At 41.7% G+C, this 14,079-nt stretch overlaps 1 protein-coding gene across 8 annotated transcripts in view; it reads left to right on the plus strand.

Annotated features, from left to right (window-relative positions):
- CELF4 (CUGBP Elav-like family member 4) overlaps positions 1-14,079 on the plus strand; it is a 720,771-nt gene that overhangs the window by 685,040 nt on the left and 21,652 nt on the right. For all 8 annotated transcript variants that reach the window (XM_064438557.1, XM_064438561.1, XM_064438558.1 and 5 more), the window contains exon 12: positions 9,089-9,255. In XM_064438557.1, the coding sequence (XP_064294627.1) occupies positions 9,089-9,216 (128 nt within the window). In that variant the 3' untranslated portion in view covers positions 9,217-9,255. The remainder of the gene's footprint in view (positions 1-9,088; positions 9,256-14,079) is intronic.

A 14,079-nucleotide genomic window follows, 5' to 3' on the forward strand; every position in this document is an offset into this window, starting at 1 on the left:
CATATTCAATTAATGGAGTCACCAACAAAGAATAGCTGAAGTCTGAATCCTTCACTTCATCCATCCATTCATTGGATGACTTCAACTCCTACTTAGCAGAATAGGTAGAATCACAGTCCACAGCATCAAATAGTTGCTCATCCTTCAGATGAGCTCTGTTTACAGGAAAAAGGGAAGTTTTCAGTGTTAGCTCCATTCTTAGGATGAGAAATCTGTTGTGGTTTTTGATAAAGTTTTTTATTTCTCTTTCTCTTTTTAGAAAAAGTTGGTCCTGATCAGGTGCCCTGATTCCAGGTGTATGCATGAGTCAAAACCCTAGCTCTGACCATGCCGCAATTTAAACTGTCCAAATCCTAGTCAAATCTTGATTCTTACCTTTGTGCTCTAAATGTCACTGAAGATAGTAATTCCTGTAGGGGAAAAAAAAAAAAAATCAAAAACAAAAACCCCCCAGGAAAACCAAAACAAACCAACCACCACAGACTGTGAAAGAGAAAACTCATAGGAAGAAAAGCACTTCTTGGTTTAAACCACCGTATTCGGGGTCAGCATCTACAGTCCTCAACCTTCTTCAGAGAAGATACTGCTTCTTTGAGGCACTATCTGGAAAGGATCCAACTGACAATGAACAATAACAGGGACCTCTTCTCTGAGCATTCCAGCTCACACTGTCTCAATGTATAGAAGTAGTTTCATGCATAGTAAGACAGGAAGGTGACATAAGGAAGATGCTTGTATATTTCAAGCTACCTTCTGCACTGGGTGTTCTGACCTTTAGAGAAAGTTAATCATGCCATCTACTTTCACTCTTCATTTAATCTCCCCTTCCCATCTGTTCAGTTTCTCTCAGCTGGAAGCAAGATGAAGAACGAGTACCAGTCAGCTGTCTCAGTGGTCCGCAGCCCACACTTTGGGGCCATTTATTATAAGACATTAACATCAATTGTCACCTCTATCATGACTGTTACTGCAGTCCACGTCAGATTAGTAGGCAAGAAATGATTTTCTAAATGTCTGAAATGTGAAATGAACAATAGACATATAGACAGACAGATATGCAGTGTCAGAATGGATTGTTCTGATCCTTTGGACTGAACCCTGAAATAACATATGCCAGATACCTGAGCTCATGTGACAGGTTCAAACCTTCTGCTTGATCATAGCAACCCTTTTAGAAAATATCTTAATCAAGATTTCATGTGATAGGTGCTCCACCCCTATTGCTAAACAAGATGTTCCAAAATAATTACCTTCGCTATTTAAAAAATGCAGACTCAGTGTCTTATTTCCATTTTAAATTTGTCAAACGTCTACTTCCATCCAGAAGAAATAATCAAGCACTTTTTTTCTATATTAAAAAAACCCACTTTCTATTAGTAATTATTTATAGACTATGGTCAGAAGACTGTTTAACCTAACCATAGCAACTCTCATTATTTTTCCAGGCCTAGAATTATTCTTGTAATTCTGAATAACCCTTAAAACCTATTTTTTTGTAGAGGAATCACCAGAACTAAATGCAGAATTGCAGTAAGGACCTTTCCTGAGCCATACTCAGAGATAACATCACTTTGCTACTTCTAGAGGATACACCCCAGAGACTGGCTTCATCCCAAGACCGTACTGAGTCTTGGAACTTTGAGTATTTCAACATAATCCTGCAGGCTCATGTATTTGGTTGTTATTATGACACCTATGTTCTTCTTAGAAGCACTGTATTCTAGTGAAGATTTCCCCCTTTTATGAGTGACTAGCTTTTTCCAATGGATACTTAATTTTGCATTGGTTGGATTAAGATGAACACTCTTTATCTCAGTTCAGCCTACGCAGGTCACCATGACTTACTTCTGTCATTATTTACCACTTCAGCATTTTTTGTATGATTAGCAAATTTTACCTGTAATTACTTTAGATGTCTTCCAGGAAACGTTAGAGAAGCTGAATAGCACAGAGCTTTCAGCAAGCTCCTGAAAGAGCCTGCTAGAAACTCCTCAAATTTGTAAGTCACAATTTACCATTTTTTTGGTGGTCTATCTACTATTCAATTTTTAAAAAGTTTGATATAGGCTGCTTTCATTTTCTAGAAAGAAGGCCTCCTTCAAATACTCTAGGAAATCTTAAGTATACTCTATGAAAACTTAGTTTATTAAGCAAACTTGCAATGTCATGAAATCAGGTTCATTTGACAGATGCTATTTTCCATGAAACCATGATGATTGGTATTAACTGTACACCTTTTAATTTTTTGCCATCATCTTATATAAAATTTTTCATAATTTTACTTAGGCTTATGAAAGATTAACTAAGTTTACCAGGTCATCTAGTTTATGTCCTTAAAAATTAATAGTAACATTTTTTTCTGGAACACTTTGAAGGTTTTCTAATATTCCATAAATTTCTAAAATGAACATTAATGGTTCAGCAAATTTCTGAGCCAATTCTTTGAATATTCTGAGCTTCCAATTATCTCATCCCAGAGATGTGAAATATTTAACAGTAGTTGTTTAGCATAGTCATCAGTTACTGACTGTTCATACATTAAAAAAATGGATGGATGGATGGATGGATGGATGGATGGATGGATGGATGGATGGATGGATGGATGGATGGATGGATGGATGGATGGATGGATGGATGGATGGATGGATGGATGGATGGATGGATGGATGGATGGATGGATGGATGGATGGATGGGATTGATAACTGGATAGACAGATCTCACTTGAACATGATTAAACATCAGTGGTAGGTTAAATATTCCAAAAAGTCATCCAACCCTATTAGACACTGGAAACAGCCAAAGTGCTATGCCCTTGATCTGCAGACTTATTCCTTTATTGAGTATTCCAGTACCCATAAATCACCTTACAATACATTACAATACCTTCCAATGCACACATACATTATAGAGTTACTTACATACAAATTGTATCCTGAAATTCTTTACAGCACTAAAAATTTGCAAGACAGCAGCTAGTACATCGTGTAAAGAACATAGCAAGGTAAAGACCTTGCAAGGCAATTAAATGAAGACCTTTGTTCTCTGATAAGACTAATAAACATGAAGAGAAACAGAGCAATCTTAGAAATTAAATGGACTGAAGTAACAAGGAAGTGCTATGGGGTAAGTGGTCAGGTTCAGATGGGGGGAGAAGGGCAGGAGTTCCTCCCAGCACCCTTTCCCCAGAGGAGAAGACTCCTGTGATTTGAACAACTTATCATTGCCTTCACAGCAGAAAATGCCTCCCTGATGTTCCTGGATCTCACCCTTCACTGGTTAGTAACACAAGCAAGGAAGATATGTGCTAAAGGGACACATATTATATTAAGAAATAATTCCTTAATTATTAACTCAAATGCTTGGGGGAAGGAAAGGAAAGGAAAGGGGCCTCTTGTCTACCCAGCTGCCAATGCTTCCTGCGATCTTCCTTTTGGTAGTCTGGGTGAGGCCCTCAATATGTCCTGGGTAATAGCATTTTGGATGCAAGGGAAGCAAGGGACATGGACTTCCCCTGTGTTAGTACCCAGCACACATGCACAGTGTTTCTTCTCTTTCACCACATGGGAATTTGCCTTCCACAGGCTGAGAGGCAGATCCTTGCTCTTCTGATATCCTCATATCCTTCTAGTGAGATGAACATAGGTTGAATGACAAGAGGGAAAAGTTCAGAAGAATAAGATTCTTTCCTTAGCTAGTGACTTTCATAACTGGAGGAACAAGAAGTGCCAAGAAAGATCCCTCATGGCAGTCAGACAAATGCACTGACAGCCAGAACCAGAAAAAAATTATTTCTGTCCTAAAGAAGCTAATAAGCACCAATGTCTAATTATTTATGTTGCAATGTCTTGCAAAGTGCATCTCTGAGATGATAGCTTTGTGCAGCAAGCATCTGGAATATAGATCAAATAAGTCTTTTTAGTTTTGGGTCAAGTTAAATATTCGTTTCTTTGAGGTTCTTCTTTTCCTTTTCATTGCCTGACACCAGCCTAGCTACATGAGTGGACCTGCTGTAGGACCATCTGCCCCCTGTTCAGGAGTCTGGATCAAAAGCTTGCATCTGGACCTGTCATTCATCGTGGTATTGACTTCTGATTTAGGGGATGCTCAGTGTAGTTACCAAGCATTGGGCTCCATCCAGAGGAAAGCTTCTGCTGAAGAGAGACAACATGTTATTCCAACCTGGTAGGAGATCATCAAAATGCTGTTTTGCACATTAACCGCTAATTCTCCTTGCAGCATGCAAAGAGAAACAGAAAACTCAGAAAGACCAATTAGAAATCCATGGGAACCTAACGATGTGCTCATTCAGGACTGCACTTAGTGCACAAACTAATTCATGGCCATGCAGAGACACCACTTACTGTGAATGGAAAGTTTACAGTTGCAAAACCGTCTTCAAATGCACTCTGGGATAGATTGCTAATTCTCTTCTTTATCATCCCAGCTGATTAAAACACAAAAACAGCCCTTAAGTAACATCAGTTACATAAAGCCATTGGCGATCATGCTGTCGCCATGAGAAGGGCATAAAGCTCCCTCAGATTGTCCCACTACCAAGACTTCCTGTGGAAGAATTGGGGTGAAACCAAAGCACCCTCCAAGATGCTATCCCAGTTTCTGTCTGCTAACCATTTACACAGTCACGCAGCGCTGGGAGAGGTCGTGGAGTCCAACATCAGTACCTTCCTGGAACATGCTGTGCAGATTCAGGATGATTAGATGTCCTGAGCTGTAGTCCTAGCAGAGTTCTTAATTCTTTGCTGCTTTGATAAATCATTTATTAGAACAGCCTTTTCATGGGCGGGGGGGGTGGGTGGGTGGGGTGGGGGTGGGGGAAACAACAGAAAAAACCCAACATCCACCCCATAAAATAGATTTATCACAAAATCCTGTCCTCCTACCAACTATCTTCAGACCAGAACATATATTTCTCTGATTATTAATTAACCAATGCAAAGAAACAGCTTCAAGCTTTTTAACCTTTTCCTTTCTCTTTTGCCCTTTGAGAGTGTAGATGATAACGTAGGGGTGTTGTTCAAAACACAGACAGCTTCTTGAGCAACTGTAGTACTGTCATCATGCTTTGAGCCCTATAGTCATGGGCTCAAACATTAAAGCCATTCAGAAAGCAAGTATTTTAAGTTATTTTCCTAGTACATTCATTATGTTCCTAGACATACATATTTAAATCTGGCATAGCACCATTAATGCTTCTGACACTGATGTGGAGAAACAAAGATCATTAATTCCCAATAGTGCACATTTCAACAACAACAATAAAGTCATACAATCTACCAGTAGGTAATTGACCTGAAAAGGGAAAGGAGTATGATATTGTTAGTACAGTTTGTCTGTCTATCTGCCTATTGCTTATCACTCTGACATCTCAACTATCAGGATAAGCCATAGCTTTTCTTCTTTTTGGAGTCCATCCAAATACCTTCAACAGTATGAAATACATCTCCACATAAATAACAGGAGGGGGGGACAGCCAAGTTCTCCAGCAATTTCTGAGCCCATCAAGCCCCCAAAACCAAAACATTGAAATGAAGCTAAAGGAGTTAGCTGCTCTGTCCCTACGATGCGCTCACAAGGAAAATGCAGAGTTATTGGCATTTGCCCTCCCCCTCTCCCCACAGCCTTCCCATCCCAGCCCCAACACCCTCAGCAGCTAACCAGTGGAGATTTTTGTATTACAGCAGTGGACATCAGGACAACTAAGGAGAAAAAAATAAACAATCCAAATCTGGCCCAAATCTGTAAGCAAGTAAAAGTACAGGTCCTAGCTTCATTATCTGCTCTACATGAAATATAGTGAGAAAATGCACTTCTGATCTCTCTTATTAGTCCCATTTGTTAAAATGCTGTTATTATTTACAGCTTTGTGCAGAATGAGGGAATGGCCTTAGAATTCCATCTCAAAAGCAAAGTGATGATAAAAACTAGTGTAATTCTGTGAGCCTATCTAAAGGCAAGTTTCTTGCAGAGGTGCAACTCTATCAACTTCCCAGCACCAGGGCTTATCACCCAACTGAGGGTCTAGTCTTGAAAAAGCAGACAAATAACAGACTTCCATCATACTTGGTAGCAATTCTGGTGGGGTTTGAATGCATTAAGAGTTTGACTTAGCCATTAATATTGCTTTGGGGAGTGACTCACCCAGGAACTAGCCAGTTATCAACATCTTACCTTGAGATGTCAGTCCTAACTGCAGAACCAGGTAAATCCCTAGTACCTCGATTTAAGCTAGGTGTCTGCTGACAGTGCAGTCAGCACTGGTCCCTGCTACGCAGACAGTGGGACTTGTTTCATTTGAGCATAGCTAAAGGTGTCCTGGAAAAAAGATGGAAATCATGTCCTACACTCCACTGACTATATTGGTTAGACCTCCACTGAGTATTTTAGGATCCCAATGTGATTTGCTCACAAGTGGGTGCATGTGTAGACATGCTCTAGATGTATGCGTTTAGTCAATAAGAGATACACTGCAACAGGATCAGTTACAAGAATAGAAATCAAAGTTCACAGGCAAGCTAAGTTCTCTAAAGACATAACATAAACAATTATCCAGCTGCAACCTACTCAGCTTTGATATTTAGTAGCTGTAGATATTAGTAAAGTAAATATAGTTGGCACTTTGCCTTAGCACTGGAGCCAGCTGGCACAGAATGACCCACACCCAAATTATTAAATTCTCTTACTTTCCAGAATATCATGGCCACCTCCAAGCTAACTACTGAAAACAGCCTCTGTTCTGTGCTAATACTCAGACTTTGTCCAAGAATTATTTGGAGTTAGGCACAAGCCAAAACTATGTCAAGGACCTTTCTAAAAATTCAGTGGTAGGGATGATTGGGTTCCAGTTTCTCTGATCTTCCCTGGCACAGTTTTAGTTTACTGTTACAGATGTAGCTGACAGGCCTTGGATAGGAGTATTAGCAGTCCAAAGGTGATTTTAAAAAGAACTGGCTCTCACTACATCCTGTATTCAAAGATATGAGGTCGCTAGACAACAAATTACAAGCTGCAGCTCAAGTAAAGTGTTTCCAAGGGACCTTCCAGCAGTTTTTAAAGACTGAACCAACTCCAGTGAAATCAGAAGGGTATTTAGTTTGTTCCTTTGCTGAGATCAAATGACAGGACCTCGCTGACTGATAGATTATTCAACTAGTCAAATGTAAACTGGGAACATTACCAGGCGCTTACTGGCTAATAAGTGATTGCAAAAGCAGATCCATTGCCATTGAATAATACCGCAGCTCATTACTCACCATAACTCTCCAGTTTTCTGTCTAGAGATTGATGACTGCTGTGAGGCTTGAGCAACACTTTGAGCTCACATCTTCAGAGCTGTAGTGCTGATACCTCCACATCTAGGTGGTTGGCAGGAAAACTGCATGGACAGTCAGTTACTTGGAACCTTGGCTTCAAGAGGGAAGGATGAAGAGTAATGCCTCATTATTCCATGGGTCTCCCTCTTAAAACCACATCTGCCATACTCAGTAAACCTGTTGTCTCACTTTGAGGCCAAGACCATAGGTTTTACGACCTCTCATAAACTCATGCCATTAGCCAAAGGCAGGGAGCAAAGCTTTAACGCAAGAGTGAGAAGGTGTGCTTGCATATATGTGCATGTGTATGCATGTCTTTTTCAAATGCAAGCCACCTTGTGTCATCTGTGAGACTTACTTCTGAGGAGGAACTAAACCACAGAGGAGATGCTGTTGAATGCATTCACAGTACAATCCAAGGCTGTAAGCCATGCCTGGGTCTGTTGTCAGGAGCAGGTGTATACCTGGCAGCAAACGCTCAGCATTAGCCTTTTGAGGGGTTCTCAAACTGTCTCTTCATTTCATTCTGTCTATTGAGAGACACTGAGTTCCCAGGGTTGATTTGTGCTGCCAGAGATTTGCAGGGGTGGAAAAACAGATGGCTTTGTCTGGAGTGCAGGCTGGTCCAGGCTAGTCTTACTCAGGGTTTGTACTCAGAAATGTTGGCACACAGGGACATTTCTGGCAAAAGTAGCAGAGGCAATTCTTATACAATATGATGGGCCCCTGCCTCACTAATATCTCAGACCCATGGTCACTCTAGCTAAAGTAATACAGTCGGACAAATGAGGCCTTTTCCTGGAGCTAACATAAAAAAAGAAGAATAAAATAAATCCACACCAAAAACCCTCCCCAAAGCTGAACGCATTAGGTGCATTGCATCCTGTGTGAGCCTGACCTATCATGGCTCTTCTGATCCCCAGAGAGCAAGTCTTCAGCTGAGATGAAGAATGACATTCTAGGTGGCCTGTAGATACAACATTCAGTCACTATAGGTGCTTCTACTGCTGGATGCATTCCATGGCTGATTGGATGATTTGCTGGCAAGGTATGAAACTACTCACAGAAACCATGTTAGAAAAGCACTAGTGTTCATCTTTCTCAACTGCAGAATCAACATGAAGTCTGCGGTAATTGCCAGTTAATAAATCTCTTCATATTGCTTAAGTGGCCAACAATCAAACTATTCATGCCAATGAATACCATAATGCAGAACTTATTAAATTCACATTTTACTTGTACTGCCATAATAAGGACGTAGTACTAAGTACATCAGGTTCCCCTCATCGCAAATATTGGAAGGCAAAGGAAAGGTTATGCTGGTGAGTGAAGAAGGGTCTAGAGATTTACCCCAGTCATGAAGGAGGGAAAAAGAGCAAGACAGAGTGGCTTGAGACCATGCATCCCATCTGCTGACACCCAGCTCAAAGGTGACCCAAATCTTGTGTGTGTGGGTACTGTGGCACCAGCATTTGGATCCCTGTGCTTCACATAGTCTTGTGTCCAAACTGGCACTCAGACCAGGTACTGCGTCCTGGAACACTGATCTGTAAAAACCCCTCCTACCCTTTGTCCCCCATTGGCACCCATCCTCTCCTCACTCTCCTGCCAACCCGCCCACCCTCCTACCTGCTCACTCCCTCCCTCCCACCGCCCTCACCCCCTTCCCCATGTTCATTCTTAGTGGTCGTTGCATGTACGTGTCTTGGCCCCCTTCAGTTCATTAAGCCCCCTGCCTTGCCTCCTGTTTTGACAGGTTTTGTGAGTTTTGACAATCCTGCCAGTGCCCAAGCTGCTATCCAGGCTATGAATGGCTTCCAGATTGGCATGAAGAGGCTGAAGGTGCAGCTGAAGAGGCCAAAGGATGCTAATCGTCCCTACTGAAGAGTTATGGGAAACACTGGATACAAAGCACTAGCACAGGTAACTGCATGGGGAAGGGGGTGTCAGCTGTGGTTGTAGCTTCTCTTTGTGTTGTAGACCCTCAAAAAGATTCAGCTCTGTGACTCTCTAGCTTCTGCCTTTTTCACTTAGGCCTCTGGCTAGAGCCACACTGCACAGATACGCACCCACACATAAACCAGGAACCATTTGTGTGTGCGTCTCTTTAAAAAAGAGGTGGAAGGATGCTTAACGAGGGATGAGCCAAGTTCCCCACCCACGGGGCATCCTGAATCTCTAGAAAGTCTTCCTGGTCACTAGAGGAGAGCCAGCAGCTGTCCTGATTCCCCTTGCTCAGACAAAGAGAGCATTCCTGGTGGCTGAAGAAATCTGCAATTAAGAGATGGGACTGGGCTGCAGTTTAATCCCAGGTGACTGGACTGGGACAGTGTCTGTCTCAATAGCTTTGTGTTGCAAATGTTTCAAAGCATTCTTCATTTTTCATGCGGTATAGTCTGTATCCAATTTCATTCCAGCATAATAACTTTATGTAAATATGTCTCCCTGACAACTAAATAACCCCTAACTTCTTTCTTCCCAAGACCAAGAAATTAATAGAAGGATTCATGCTCACTTCTTGCTCAGTTACTGTTAACTTCTGTGTGTAGATAAAACCCAATCAAAGGAGAGGAAGCTTTGCTTGAGTAAGGACCTAGACAAAACTGAATGAGGGTCTCATTGTTAAACTCATGTACTTTGTATTGTTGGAAAAGAGCCAGCTTGATGCTCAAAGGGAACTTCTAATACATGTAGGAGTGTCAAAAATATCAGACGCTTGAGCTTGTTTCATTGGAATCCCGGCCTATCATTAATAACAAAATGGAGATATTTCCAAAATGGAAATATTTTCCACCACTGGCTGTCTTTTTCATTAATTATTTGAAAAACAGAAATATAAAAATTGTGTGTTTGTAACAGAGACAGGAAGTGTCCCTGCTATTAAAACTGTTCCACATCAGAGATTCCCTAATAAACCCAGCACTCAGAGTGGCCCTAAGCTGCAAGAAGCAGTTTGCACTTCCAAATTAGTGACTGAGAGATGGGTTAGGTAACCTTTCTCGGCCATTATAGCTGTAATGTCTAAGATACAGTGATTTCAATTCAGGTCTTTTTTACCCCATCTAAGGTATAGACAGGAAATCCCTGCCTTCCTAAAGAACTATGAAGTGTTCTAATTTTTCACTGGTACCTCTAATATCTTTGAAAAACGTATCCTTCTGGTCTTCAGAGCAGTATCCTGAGAATTAAGGAATGGAATCAAAATGTCTTTGAAAGAGGTGCTGCACTGAAGACAGCATGAAGCAGATTAAGAAACCTTTCAATAAACATATTAGGTGCATGTTCAGGATACAGCCTTCACAGTTTAGACTCTCCTTTATATGTGACTATATGAAGATAACTGTCAATGCATTTTCCCTCTTCAAATACCTCTTTTCTTTTCCTTGCTTATGACAAGGCCTCTTGGAAGCTTGACAACGAAATAAGTTTCCATGTCCAAATGCTTTTTGCTTCATCACACTGGCTTTTTACTGCAGGTGTTGCTGGGGGAGGGCAGGAGATGCATGCACGCAGTTTTGTTAAAGCAGAGACTGTCTTTGTCAGGAAGATTTTCAGTAACACCTGCAAATGGTTTGAGGAACACAAGTGTCTCCCTAGTTTGGCACCAAGCAATAGCTTTATATTGTAGCATAGCTGTGATCACTCAGGATATGCTTATTTCTTATGGTCTTGTAAGAAAGTGCAGGCTGTAGACACGTGTTGTTAAAAATTCGCTGGTTTGAGTCTATGATGTTTTCATTATCATGGGTCATTATGAAGTGTTCTGCCTCTACCTTTTTGTCATCAGGCTGATGTTGAGGTCTCAGCTTGTTTCGTATAAAAAGATTACTAATTAGTAAGACTAAGATTTGTTGTTCAGGGTTTTTTCCCCCCAGTAAATTATATAAAAAGAAATCAGCTAGTAAAATTTTCTTTGCTTTGCTTCCACAAAACAGGAGAAGAGTCTTGAATTGTCTCCACTAAATAGGAAGTCCTTTAGCCTTCCTGGCTTTTACTTTCAGTTTAATGCTTTGTTGTTACCACAAGATCATTCCCATCCTCTGCTTATAGGAGCCTTTAACAGAGGTACAGATAGTACCTATCAAAATGGAGTAAATATTGCTCAGAGGACCTTACTCTCTTATAGAATTCCACCTCAGTAAGCTCACTAAAGGAGCTGAAGATGTACCTGTCTTTTAGCAGGAGAGAGTTCTCTAGGAGAAAGGTTTTGTGTTTTTAGCACCTAACAAGAGGGATTGGCCAAGTGCATGTGGCCCCAGGTGGAAACTGAAGAAGCATATCCCAGGGAAGGATCTGACTTAGCACAGGGACTACCATACCAGGTTAGACTGGAGAGGACACTTAATGACATCAAGGATACCAAAAGATCAGAAGGGCTTAGATCCATCTCTTTCTTCAGTCCATCTGCTTTCCAGTGCTCAGAAACATCCATACTAGCATCCTAGAAGGAGACAGAGGTTTTTTAGTCATGACGGCCACAAGTCAGCTTCCAGCCAGGGCTGTCCAGTAACAGTCAGCACAGGGCTAAGCGCTCAGTAATGAGCCTTAGTTAGAAGTAGGTCTGTTGTTCTTGGCTCAGCATGGTGTTATTGTACTCCCTTGGCTGGTTTGATGTGCAGCTTCCACTCAGCCTCCAAATACCACTGGAATTCTCTGACTTACCTACTCAATAGACAGTGTCATTAGTGCAACAAGAAGTTTCCTAAAAATACTAGGACAGACGGCAGCTAGGCCCATGGGTACAACACATAGCTATTGCACAGTTTGAGAGCGGACAGCTCCCTTAACTGGCAGAAACATAATAACTCCTGTATGTTTTTCATCTAGTTTTACTTTGGTCACAGCTCTTCAGGGTCCCTAATTCCAATTTGAAGCATGTGCATAACTGTATTGACATCAGGGCAATTACTCATGTGCTTCAAGAGGATGCTCAAGAAACCTTTTAATAGAGATTTTACTTGAAGTCCTTTCCAAAAATAATACGCTGCCAACAAAAAACACAAGCAACACCCAGTTTGATGCAGGCCACCAGAGTGTTTTTTCCCAACCAAGAAAGAAAGTTTTTCACTCAATTTTAATTCTGGATGCACTTGTTTTTTAACTTATAAATCTCCCTTTTGGGACACAGCAGTCTAGGCCACAGTGATCTGAAGTCCTTTGTTTTCCTTACAAGTTCTCTAAAGTTTCTGTCAAACACTGAAAGGGTCTCTGTGATGTGGCAGATAAGCCCACAAGCTGCAGCAAGCAAAGCCCTGAAGAATTCAGATGGCAAAATGTTTCCAAAATGGCTGCCTCTGTTCTCTTTCCTTGTTATAATTAAAGAGGTGGTTGTAGCAAAAGAAAAAAAAAGGGAGGGGGAAGAGGCTGGGGAGAAAGAAAAATAAGAGCGAGAATCATTTGGGGAAACTCTGCCTAAAACAATATATTCTATTACAAATCCCCCCTCAGGACTAGCCACCAAGGACTCAGAGGCACTTCATGTGTCTTTCAGATAGTAAATGCACAAAATAATGAAAAAAAATCTGCACCCTGAACTCCATAGCTCCCTTGGGTGGTCATTCCTAGGAGCCCTTAAGTATGCTGTGATATGACAAAGTTGTAAGTACAACCTGCAGTGCCTGAGGGTGCGTGTGAGCCCTCTGCATGGCCAGCACCATGGAGGACAGCTTGGACAACCAGAACGATGATCTCCTCTGATCCTCCCCATGGGAGAGAAGTGATCTGTGTGATTCCAGCCCTCTGCACTGGGTCTTGAAGCTAGTTCCCCAGTGACCCATCCATACTAAGTCAGTAGTAGCCATGATAGGACAATATTGCCTAGAAAATCCCATAATTCACAGCTTTCCCAGTATTAAGGACTTAACAGAGCACACAGAAGCATCCAGCTGATCACAGAATCACAGGATGATGGGGGTTGGAAGGGACCTCTGGAGATCATCTCATCCAACCCCCTGCTTGAGCAGGCACACCCAGAGCAGGGGGCACAGGACCACATCCAGGCAGGGTGTGAATGTCTCCAGGGAAGGGACCCCACAGCCTCCCTGGGCAGCCTGTGCCGCTGCTCTGGCACCCGCACAGGAAAGAAGTTTTTCCTCATGTTTAAGTGGAACTTCCTGTGTCCCAACTTGTGCCCATTGACCCTGGCCTGTCACTGGGCACCACCGAAAAGAGTCCAGTCCCATCCTCCTGACACCCACCCTTCAGATATTTATAAGCATTGATAATACTGATGGATTAATAAAAGGCATTGCACAGAAGAGCAGTGAAATTCCTGTCCATTTCCCTTCTGTGGCTTCATCATGGTGACTGATCATTAGCAAGGTGTTATTTACCACCTCAGATAGACACTCTCCTGTTGAAGTTTGATTTAAAGCTAAAGATGGAGAGATGTTTGGGTGGGACTAACCTGGAGCACTGACTGAAACAAAGTGACTGTGAGCGAGACAAACTGGGTGAGGTGAAAGTGAAGCAAAAAAGTGAAAAAAAAATGCTCAATAGTGAGGTTTTTTTCAGCTGTGCTCCTAAGAGTAGTGGCAAAACATTAAAAGAATACATTGTCCAGGCAACCTGCTTCTCCAAAATGCCAGGGGAAATAACATAGGCCAAAGCTCAAATACAAAAAAAAGTTGTTCAGGTCCTCCTTCACAGATTCTTGAACATGTGCTGTTGCATGGTTTATTGTAAAAGGTGTAAGATGCTTGCTTTTGCACCTGCCTGGAATAGGTGATGGTTTTTTCCGAGGGGAAA

Source organism: Phalacrocorax carbo, chromosome Z, assembly GCF_963921805.1.
Source record: "Phalacrocorax carbo chromosome Z, bPhaCar2.1, whole genome shotgun sequence".
In the NCBI taxonomy this organism is placed as follows: Eukaryota; Metazoa; Chordata; class Aves; order Suliformes; family Phalacrocoracidae; genus Phalacrocorax; species Phalacrocorax carbo.